General features: G+C 34.1%; 1 protein-coding gene across 1 annotated transcript in view; it reads left to right on the forward strand.

Moving 5' to 3' along the window:
• The window catches only part of TYRP1 (tyrosinase related protein 1), a 32058-nt gene extending 27285 nt beyond the window's left edge, over positions 1 to 4773 (forward strand). The window contains exons 5-6 of the mRNA XM_019627169.1: positions 2696 to 2842; positions 3693 to 4773. Coding sequence (XP_019482714.1) covers positions 2696 to 2842; positions 3693 to 3898 — 353 coding nt within the window. The 3' untranslated portion in view covers positions 3899 to 4773. The remainder of the gene's footprint in view (positions 1 to 2695; positions 2843 to 3692) is intronic.
• Positions 4774 to 12350: the final 7577 nt, after the last annotated feature.

A 12350-nucleotide genomic window follows, 5' to 3' on the forward strand; every position in this document is an offset into this window, starting at 1 on the left:
CACTTAAATCTTTTAACAAATATTATTTGATTCCATATCTCGGCTATTGTGACTAATTCTTCAAAGAACATGGGTACGCAGATGTCTCTTTGCAATACTGATTTCATTTCCCTTCGCTATACACCCAGAAGTGTATTACTGGATCATATGGTAGTGCTATTTGTAATGTTTTGAGAAACATCTATACTGTTTTCCATAATGGTTATACATTTCAGTTGTACAATAAAGGCTGAACATAATGGTTGTACAATTACATTCCCATCAACAGTGCACAATGATTCCCTTTTCTCAACGTGCTTGCCTACAGTTACTATCTCTTGTCTTTTGGATAGCAGCCATCTTAACATTTTTGAAGTAATATCTCATTGTGGTTCTGATCTGCATTTTCTAACTATTAGTAATGTTGAGTACCTTTTCATATACCACTTGGCCAACTGTAAATCATTACAATGTATACTTTAAATATAAATACAATACTATTTGTCAATTATGCCTCAATAAGGCTATAAAAATATTATTTGAGCACCTACTATTTCCTAGGTAATAGTCTAGGAAATACAGTAGTAAACAAAACACAAAAATATTTTCTGTCCTGGAACTTTCTTATCTGTTCATAGGAATGACAATACACGTGTGTAAATAAATAACATATTAGATGGTATATAGTCTTTGTAGAAAAATAAAACCAGGAAACGGGATAGGGAGTGCTGTGTAAATATATGGAAAGCCCTCCCAAGACAAAGAAACAAAGGAGCACACTATGGCTGGTACACAGTGGAGAGGAGGGAGCAAATGGAGGGAGATAATAAGGTCAGAGGGGTAACAGGGGGCAGATGCTGAAAGGCATTGCATTTAACTCTAAGAGAGTTGGAGAGCCATCAAAGGGTATTGCATAGGGAAGTTACATTACAATCCAATTTTTATTGTTTGTTGTTTTTACTATCATTCCTCCATTCTTTTTAATGGACATAACTTAATCGCACAGCTGAAGCTGAACTGGGTTTAGGCTGAGCAAGTCAGGATCCAGTAAAGGTAAAATGGGAAATTTAAAAAACTAAAATTTTAACTTTACTATCTAACTTTAATAAACACTTAATAATAATATACCAAAACGTGAGCTCCATGAGGGCAGGAATTTTGTCCGTTTTATTCAATGCTAGTCATCCCCGTGGCCAGACCAGTCCCTGGCACTAGTAGGCTCAACAGATTTTAATAGCTAAATACTTAGTTAGCATTAATACATAGTAAATTTAAAGTGACAAAACAATAATCACTACCTGCCATTTCTATAATCAACTGTTCTTCAAACTGGATTCTAAAATATTCTTCTGGGCTTCATGTGATCACAGTAATTGTCCAGGTAAACAGAATCTAATATTTCACTAGCTTTCTCACATATTCCAGCTCCTCTAAATGTATTTCCACTAATGTAGTGCCCAAGCCCACTTCGAAGTCTGATTTTGTAACATTCCTTTTGGCATTTAATTGTACCAACACAAATATAGAAGAACAACAAAAAACAACAATCTTTTGCCATAAAGAACGTTTCAGTACTTTTATCCCTGATGACAGAAACTCACTAATATAAATGCCTGTGACTTGTATTTAAATAGAGTAATCCCTCCTTATCCATGGAGCATATGATCCAAGACCACCACTGGATAGTACTGAGCCCTATAACTGTATACACTATGTTTTTTCCAATCATACAGATGATAAAGTTTAATTTATAAATTAGGCACAGTAAGATGAACAATAATAACTAGTAATAAAAGAACAATTATAACCATATACTGTAGTAAAAGTTGTATGAATGGCTTTGGGGGGTGATTACTAAGTAAAATAAGAGTTATTTGAACACAAGCACTGCAATACCACAACGGTTGACTGATAACTGAGAGAGCCGCTATAGCTGGATATGCTGGCCAAAAGGGATGAGTCACTTCAGAGGCATGACAGACAGGGAGGTCACAAGGATTCATCACACTACTCTGAACAGTGCACAATTGAAAACTTATGTATTTTTTATTTCTGGAATTTTCCATTTAATATTTTTGAACCATGGCTGGCTGTGGGTAATTGAAACCATGGGCAGCAAAACTGTGGATAAGGGGATTCTTCTACTATACAAAAAAGAAAGGAGGCAAATAGGATTCCAGGAAGTTGACTAAAAAATTTAAGTCTTCTTTGCTATCAGAGTAAAAACCAGAGAAATAATATTTGTTTATCTAAAAGTAAAACAGAAATAGATGAACAATACTAACCAGAAATATTCAATCAGGGAGAAATCTTCATTAGATATAGTGTCTCATTTTTAAATTACAGATGATGCTACAGCAAACTAAAGGTCCATCTTTCCTTTAGCTTTGAGAAATGTTCAATGAATTTTATTCAAATTAAATGTAATGTAATTTAAAAGTTTGTGTAACTTAAAAGTAAAACAACCAATGATCATCAAAGATGATAAACACTAAAACTTTCCTGCTTTTGAACTTTCTCTTTTACATTGGATGATATGTTAATGCTGTACTCAAAGCATTTGAAATCTGTCTCATGCAATTCTGCTATAGTAAAACTTTATGTTTGTATTCAGTGTGAAATATGAAAGAATGTGCTAATGTTATCCTTGAATATCTCAGGGCATCAGAACATAACAATATATTAATTTTAACAAGGTATCTTTGGCATATTTTAGATATATCCACATTTCCACTGGAAAATGCCCCTATCGGACATAATAGGCAATACAATATGGTGCCATTCTGGCCTCCAATTACCAACACAGAAATGTTTGTTACTGCTCCAGATAACCTGGGATACACTTACGAAGTTCAATGGTCAAGTAAGTATTGAAAATGTATTTTTACTGTGGAAATTTCCAAAAAAATATGTTGCCTTTACAGTAAAGTAATCACAGTATTTCTGAGACTTATATTTTCCACTTGGATTTAGACGTTTTCATTTAGATATTTATTTGGGGACAAAGAGAGTGAATTTGACATTTGTTGAGTGCCCACTATGACCTGGTATTGAGCTGATTATATAACACACTGTCTCATTTAATCCTTACAGTCCTCTGAGATAAGTATTATAATTTTCATCTTATAAATATGGAAGACAAGGCTTAAAGAGGATAACTGTCAAAGTTCACATTTTTAGTAAGCAGAGAAAATCAGTTTTGAGCTTAGGCCTGTGTAATATGCCCTAATTTTGCTACTATATAATTTTGTCTCCATTTATTTATGCTTAAAAAAAAATAGAGATACTCAGAGCTGTTTTCTCTGACATTTTGAAATTCAAGACTTTCTTGTTTAAGTGTAAATTTCTTTCTCAAGAAAAACAGTAGGGTATAGTGGAAGAGCATAACATTTCAATTCTGAAAGACCTGGATCCAAAACCAAATCTACTACCTACGAAACAAATGACCTTGGGCAAGTGACTCAGACATGAGCCATCATTTCCTGAGGTTTAGAATAGAAATAATAATAACTATCCGAATAGGGTCTACTCATTATGCAAAATAGGAAGTGCCTTTAAGAGGACAAATGCTATAATAGGTAATGTGACCAAGAAAAATTAAATATGAGGATTTCTGTAAAATGCCTAAATTTAGGGTACTGAATTTTTGGTGTCAGCTATTATATCAACTATTATACTATTTATTTTTTGCTCTCGTTTTATCTTTCAAATAGGTCGGAATTTTAGTATTTCGGAGATTATTACAATAGCAGTAGTTGCTGCTTTATTACTGGTTGCAGTCATTTTTGTGGGTGCTTCTTGTCTGATTCGTGCCAGAAACAAACTGGATGAAGCAAATCAGCCTCTCCTTGGTGATCAGTATGAACACTATACTGAAGAATATGAAACACTCAAGAATTCTAATCAGTCTATGGTCTAACTATAAAATACTTATTCTCTTAGGCATTAGTATCTATCACAAACCCCTGGTTGAAAAATAATAGATTGAGTTACTAACTGTATTTTCTTTCACTCTGTTACTTTCTTATGCATACACATGTTGGAATTAAAGTTGCAGATGTTATTTTCCAGAGCTGGGGAGAGTCACAATCTTTTCAGTGGGCTCGGTTTTCCAGCTCTATTTAAAATGGTAGGTTGCCCCAACTCCATGGTATTTAAGCAGAAAGTGTGAAGATTTTTGGCATGTTTTAAAGGTCAACTATATGACAATGTAAACAAGCTGCTTCTGTTTTATGTGTAAGAAAAAAAAAGCATGATTGATAGCAAATCTCTGATTAAAATACACGAGTAGGCATTTCTACAATGTTAAAATGTAAATACATTTCCATTCATTGACACTGACCAACAGATATAAAGGGAGCCACATTTATTAGTTAAAATAATTTATGCGTTGTTATAAATGGAATCCCAACTAACTTCTTTAAATTCATCTTCCCCTTTGGGCATCAGCATATGTTATTTAGTTTAAGGTTCAAGGCCACAATAAAATCACAATCTTGGTCACACTTTGGAGAGGTAAAAGTTTCATTTTGTTTAAGAGATAGCTGCTATTGCCTATTTGCCTCTGTGTTCTCCTGCCTCTCGATGCACTGAAAAAGGAACTACCCATTCCTACATTTCACCTCCCAATTCCTCTTCTAATACCTTAGAGGTCCACAGGAAGGCACAAAGATGTAGAACATGCATCATAGTGCTCTACGAATAGCATTCAGTTAATTGTATATGATTCAAATAGCATTCTCTTATCATTTATCAGCCTTTTATGCATTTTGCAAATAAAATATTAAAATATTATTTCATTGTTCCCTTTTTATACCTTTCTGCAAAAATGTCATTATTTTTCTTTCTATCTTCTATCATGCAGTATTTTTTTCTCTTTTTGATCTTGTGCTACTAAAACAATGAAACAATATTCCCAATGAAGAGCTCTATAGGCTGGTCATAGTGAACAAATATTTTAACTAAAATTGGTAAAAAAAAAAAAAAAGAAATAATAACATTGGTAAGCATACACTATAGAAAATGGCTAGTCAGGTATTCCCAACTCAATAAAGAGAAGCAAGATTAAAGTTAGGTATACCCGATTGGTTACTGGATTTCCCTATATTAAGCAATTTTAAGGCCATGTATACAACATAGACAAAATGCATTAGTGACATAGAATGCATATAGCAATAACATTTTTTTAAACTTTCAAATAGCACTACTCAATTCATTCTCTTGGAATACATTTTGATTCATACACTGATCTATTTTTTTCAGATAAATTATTGTATAACGTAGGTTGTTTTATATAAACATCAATGAAACTAAGTCCTCCATTTCATATTCCTGGAGTGATTTGGAGTAATTTACTAATTACCCATTTCATAAACATTCATTAAGCACATACTAGGTTTAAAATGTAGTTCAAGATAATGTGGATTTGGAGGGGAGAAAGTCAGGAATGCCAAATTGAGAAGGTCACATCTGACTCGGGCCTCAAGGAGTGCCAATGGATTTACCAAATATAACATTAGAGAAGGGCATTCCATGCAGAAGTGACAGCATCAGCAAAGTCACAGAAGTTTGAAGAGCGTGGAACATTCAAAAATATAAAGTAGGTCAGTGTACTTAGCACATAGCTTTCATGGAGAAGAGTCGAAAAATAAATTAGGAATGAAATCAGAGTATTTTATATGATATCTTAAGAAATTTAGAATTCATTCTATAGGTAAGAGGGAATAGGAGCAAGTCACAATAAAGCATATTTTATAAAGAGAATAGTGGTGGTGATATTTGCAAATAATGTTGCTTAACAATAAGAATAGAGACTAAGTGACCAGCTAATATCAAATAGCTCATGAGAGAAGGACCTGTCTCAAAACATAAACATTAATTCTAAGAAGCCCTAACTCTAAGGTAATTATACCCATTATCTTATAAATACAGCTTTGATAATTTCTTCCTAAATGTGTTGCTTTATTTTTCTTTCATTCAAGACCTTCTATTTATTTTACAGCTCTGTAAGCTCTTACGACTTATCTTGATCTAGTGACCATTACTCTTCTGATAATATGCTACGTTATTCATTGCAAATAGTACTCATTTGCAATCTTGGATATTTCCCACTGTTCTCAGTCCTCCAGTTCTCTTATAAAACTTAGTAAATGCAATTATTAAGTGCTCGCTGGAAATTACATTCCACACCACTTAAACCCTTCCTTTCCTGTTACTTAGCACCCATTGTATGCCAATACCACAAATTAAGCTAAACTCAATAGTCTAAACAGTCAGTAAAAATGCCTGAATGCACCTTTCTATACAATCAAATATGAAAACCTATTACTTTTGTGTCCCTCTGAGGTTATATCCTGTCTTCATTTCTAGAAGCAGATTTCAGAGATGGTGCTCAGTCACAGTTCCATGTAATTTTAAAATTGAATGCAGGAAAAAAGAAGATCCGGGCTATTAAAATCACAATTCCAGGGTTTGGTTATGAAACATCAGTTCTGCCCTCACTCCATGAATAGCCAATAATGTCATGTATTTTGTTTTTTGCCATTTCCTAGTCCAAATTTTTATCAATCAGCCAACCAAGGGAACATCAAGGTGGGCAGAGAGAGCTAATGTGAAATAAACAACAACAAAAAAAAAAAGAAAGAAAGAAAATATATTAACAAACCAAGAAAGAGCCTGATATGAAAGAGATGAAATTTAAAAGGGAAAATGCAAAATCTAGCACTTGAAAAGCACAATTGCAAAATTAAAGGGTAGGGAAAAACAGAAGCTAGCAGAATTATTTGCAAAATAACCAGGAGATTTTAGTGGATTTCAAGTTCAATTCAAGCCAATACTGCAATGAGACCAATAATGGGGGGGAATGCTATGTAACTGATAAAGGGGAAAAATATATGCAAATATTAATGTACTGTGCTTCATTAATACAGATACAGAAATTTGTGGTGTTTGAGACACACGTGGAGTATTTATTCAACTTTAAGGCCACCATTTAAGGGGAGTGTTTACAAATTGGAATGTGCCTATTCCTCTTTTAAGTGATATAATGATATAACTACTAGCCGACGAGAGAATCTTAGAAATCACCTTTGAATTCTACCATCTCTCTTAATCCTCATGTCCAACTCATTAATAATTTGTTAATATAATCACTATCCATTGACCAGTATATCCTGAGTGTTGCACCCATCATCTAAGACAGCAGTTCTCAATTAGAGAATGATTTACCCCCAGGAGACATTTGGGGGTCGGGTTGCTACTGGCATACAGTGGGTAGAGGCCAGGGGTGCTTCTAAGCATCATAAAATGCACAAAACAGACACCCTCACACACACAACTTCAAAAGACTATCTAGCAGAACATGTCAACAGTGCTGAGATTAAGAAAACCTGATATAACGCTACAAGGATAAACAAGTTTCATCATGCTGCTGGCCTCACAGAGCTTAGTATCAAATGGGAGAGAATGACAAAAACCAATGTACTCAATTAGGGATGCGTTATTTTCTCACAAAATAGAAAGCCTGAAAGGTGAAGTCCAAGGTGGGTAAGGGAGCACAATGATGCCTTCAAGGGCTCAGTCTCTTTCTAACTTTTCTCCACCACCACTAAAGTGTGTTTTGATTTTTACCCTTTTATTGACACTGTCAGGGCTGTAAAAACATCTCCAGATTTATAGCTGTCCCACTCAGAAATTTTCATTCAGAAATGAATATCCTCTCAAGAATTCTGACTCTATCTCATTAGAATTTTATCATATGGCAAGGGAATGTAAAACATTGAAGGGCTTTTTTTTGTTGATTGGTTGTTTGGTTAGTTACCATCCTGAATAAAATCAAAATTCTAATAGTATGGGATAAAAAAGAATGAAGTTGGGATTGTGGCAACCTTGACTATTACCATAACAAGTAACACGCAATCAAGATATTTAATTGTAGCAGTATGAAAAAAAAACCCCACAGTGTTCATTCCTTAAAATATATATATATCATATATATATATGATATATATATAATTTATATATCATATATATATATATATATATATATGTTGGGAAGTATCTGATTTAGATAGGAAGTATCTAGAGAAGATTAGCTAAAGCAGTGGAAATTAAGCTGAAACCTAGAGCGTGGGAAAACTGCTGGGAAAGTTAACCAGAAAGGGCTAAGATAAAAGCCAAGTCCTCTTTACCACAATAGAATGTTAAAACATGCTACCTCTAAATATTTTAAGAAAAGAAATACAAGTTTAAATATACTGTATAGAACTAAGGAGGCAAACTCAGAAAAATCAACCTGAAGAGCTGACAATTATCGAAATTTGGGAGGTATGATTTGTGTGTGGAGAGGGTGCGGGCAGCGAAACTTTGCAGTTCTTCATGCGCCCTGTAAAGAAGAGAGTGACTCTTCTGGAAATCAGATTAAAGAATAATGCATTTCAAAAGATATATCACTAAGCAGAAGCTTATCCTTAATTTTTTCTCCTATGAAATAAGAATCTTTAGACTTTTAATTTGGGGGGAAAAGGAAAGAAAGAACAATGAATAAAATCTGACATGCCTTTCAAATAGAAAGTGTTAGCCAAATGAGTAAGACCAGTTATTAATCAATTAGATTGAACAGATTATAATGGAAATATATTATTATATTTCTGTAGGTTTCAAAATACAGGGTTCTGACATGTCCTAAAATGTATTTCTACAATGTTCTTTCCTTTTAGTCTTCAGATTTAGCCTGACTTTTATCAACATAACTGCTAAACACCGAATAGAATATTACCACAAGATGGCAGCTTTGAACATATTTCAAAATGTTGATTCTGAACATCAAATGCCTCCAACTGAAATGAACAATAAAGATATCTGCTATTCCTCATCTGGTTTAAAAATGTTTGTGTGATCTTTAAAAGTAGAAAAAAAAATGCAATTTTTTATTTAGTTGGAAAAATGGCTTGTGAGATTAGTAATCTTCACATGGTTTAAATTCCCAATGAAATAATAATAACAAAAATGTGTCTTCTTACTGACTAGAACTCTCTTGTATACATTATCCTCCTTCATCATGATCAGTTATCATCAGGCCCTAGCAGGCCACAAAATAAAGAATGAATGGCATATCACCCAAATGGTTTCACATGTAATAGATGATTATGGCAGCACCAAAGACAGTGATAATTTGTGACAAGGATGAAAGGGCTAGCCAGCTATGGGAACCAGCTCTGTTCAGCCACTGAGACTACAATTAATGAAAGTCATGGTTAACTTCGTAAATGTACACCTAAAGCTGTCAAAGAAAAACTGCCCTAATAGAAGGCTAAAAAAAGTAACAATTCATATTTAACTTAATTTGAAAATAATCCAATTTGTAGAATAGTTGCAAGAATTTAATGAACTGCTACATACAACGCACCTAAATTTACCAATTGTCAACATTTTGCACATTTTCTTTGTCACTCTATTTCCATATATACGTATGTACATATTTATATCTTTCCTTAATAAGATTGAAAATCAGAGATATCATGACCCCTTGTCCCTATTTCCGTGTATCTCCTAAGAATGGCATTCTCTTACATGACCACAATATGACTGTCAAATTCAAGAAATTTAATATGGATGCAATACTATGTTCTAATATTTGGTCCATATTAAATTACTCCAACTTCCAACCGAGTCCTTTAGAGTGATTTTTTAAATAAATAACTCAACACTTTGTAGTATGACATAAAAGTAGTACGACATCAAAATATCAAAAACATAAAAAAAGTATTTTAATTAAAGCCAAGTAAACCCAAAGAGTAGGGAAAGGGGGGGAGGGGAGGGCAGGGAGCACCATCTAGCAAATTCCCTCTTTTAAAAAAAAAGTCAACATCTGTTTGTGATAAGCAGCATTATGGGATCAATTTTGTATCCAAGCGGCCCTAGGTTGGCTTCATGTCTCCTCTATTATTGGCAATCTGTCATTGAGCAAGTTACATTGCTTTCAGAAGCTTCAGTTTTCTTATCTGTAAAATAAGGGTAGTTCTTACAATACAGGGATTTTTCAAACATTAAAAACGATGGTGTATGGCACGTATATCTCCCAATGCCTGGAATATAGTTAAGTGCTTAATACATTTTAACTTTCATTCCTATAACAATAGAATCATATGAAAGCTTAACTCTTTCTAACAAACTCCTTAAAAAATGGTTTGGCAAAAAAGAATTTGCGCTCCAAAGTTAAATCTCGTGGTCCACAATGCCATGTTGCACACTGGTTTCCAACTGAATGCTCTCATCCCACTGCCATCAAGGGGCATGTCACAGCTAATTATCTGTCATCACGCCCTGTTGCATAGCCAGTACCTTGCCTGCTGCTGCTGGGACCTCCGTGCTGTCTGTTGCTTCATTTGCATTGCCTCCTGAGTGTCTCTGTTGCGTGTGGATCACACAGAATGAAGCCCAGGGGCCAACTGGCAGGCCCATCTGAATTGTGGAACATATCTAAGGCCCCTCCTCATTACTTAGTGAGTAATGTGGGGGATGTTCGCTGGTTCGCACACCCTGGCAATGTAAGCGGTCATCTGCTGCCTCATCTGCTTTGTCGCGTCTGGGGTGCAGGACCAGATCGGCTGAGGAACTTTGCGAGCACTTATGCAAATAGCTATGGGAGCTCCTGGGTTTGGCAACATTTCCTTTCAGAAGCCTCATTTGTGGCTGCGCCGTCTGCCTCTTTTGTGCTTTCATAGCTTCGTGAGGCAACCTCAAAATAGATCTCTCCCATACTCATGTTGCATGTGTGTCCCTTTACCGTGGAGACTAAAATTTTTCTCAGTGTGTTTCATAGGCCCTGTTCAGTGATAGTGATGTTGAAATTGTAACTGAACGTATATTTAAGATAGAATCAGACTACACATATCTACGTTTCCAAATTAAGGGGAAATGCATTTCCTTAACTGAGTCCCCAATTTAGATTTAAAATATATAAATAAATTCTTAAAGCATGGGTAGACATAGAACAATGAGTCCTAAACTGTTAGGCATACATGTAAAATGTTACAATTTTGTTCCATTATATATTCTCATATAATTCTTATATATTCTTATATAACTTATTCTTCCAAATATACTGCATAATACATTAAAAATCAAAACAAATTTGATTCAAAAATTTTAAATTATCTTCAAATTAATAACTTCACAAACCACTATAGACTCTGCAATAGTGCATTACAAAATGACAATGATACAGTTTAATCTTGGTATGATTTTTTATTCCATTAATGGATGAAGTTTCTGGATGTTTCCATCTCTTTTTTCTACGTTACACTCTACCTTTTACTGTGGAATATGTCTACAGAAACTAAATTCAAAGTTTGGTTAGAAAAGAAGGAAAAAACAAAGCATTATAAATATGACCCAACCATGGGACATTTATTTACCAGAGACTGTGAAAACCACAGGAAATAAGTGATGCTTCAAAATGATTTCCTCTAGATGTCAGTATAATCCCAGAATTTGTAAACCTTAGCACTCATGAAAAAAATAAAGAGCACAGTAAAATAAAAATGTTTATTGCCAGTCCATACAATTTAAACATTTGAAAGACTTTTCTTTTGAAAACTGAGCCAAATTTGCAACTGTGAATGTTCATCTGCAGATGACAAAATGTATTTTGTACTAGGAAGAACAAAAGGCTATGATATATTTCTGCAAACACACATTGTTTTCCATATCGTTTTTGACATTGAAGACCCAATCATCCATTGTTGAATATCATAATTTGTGCTCTCCTTTATAGAGCCATTAATGTTTTTAAAACTTTATCTTAGATAATTATTGATATCCATTACAATAATTGGGCTTAATCCAACATGCCCATTGGTATGGAGTCTTGACTTACATCTTTTATCACCAACAGTGTAGATTTGTTAATTAGACTAACCTAGAATTCTGAAAGTAATACAACGGCATGCAAAGATTTCAATCCATGTGTAGTTGATATGTATCACAGCATGTACTCTATTAAAACACTGGATCCCCATCTCTTCAGTCAGAGAGAATTCTTTCCTTTCTTCTCTTCAAATTAAGTTTCCTCAGTACGCTATATATCACCTGGATGCCTCCCAATGATCAGATCAGAGAAAGAATAGTGACATCTCTACCTATAGAATTAGCGCATTTCACAAATTCACTACACTCTACCTCTTAATTTTTCTCCACACTCTATTTTGAAAAATGTCAAACCCTCAGAAAATTGAAAAAGTAAAACAACGAATACTGACATAAACTCATCTATGTCATGAGTAATATTTTATCTGAGCAAATACCTTGACATTTAATTTTCAGTAGAACATATTTCTGAGGCATAGAAAATTGCTGTTAATCTAAAACTT

Source organism: Hipposideros armiger, unplaced genomic scaffold, assembly GCF_001890085.2.
Source record: "Hipposideros armiger isolate ML-2016 unplaced genomic scaffold, ASM189008v1 scaffold_717, whole genome shotgun sequence".
In the NCBI taxonomy this organism is placed as follows: Eukaryota; Metazoa; Chordata; class Mammalia; order Chiroptera; family Hipposideridae; genus Hipposideros; species Hipposideros armiger.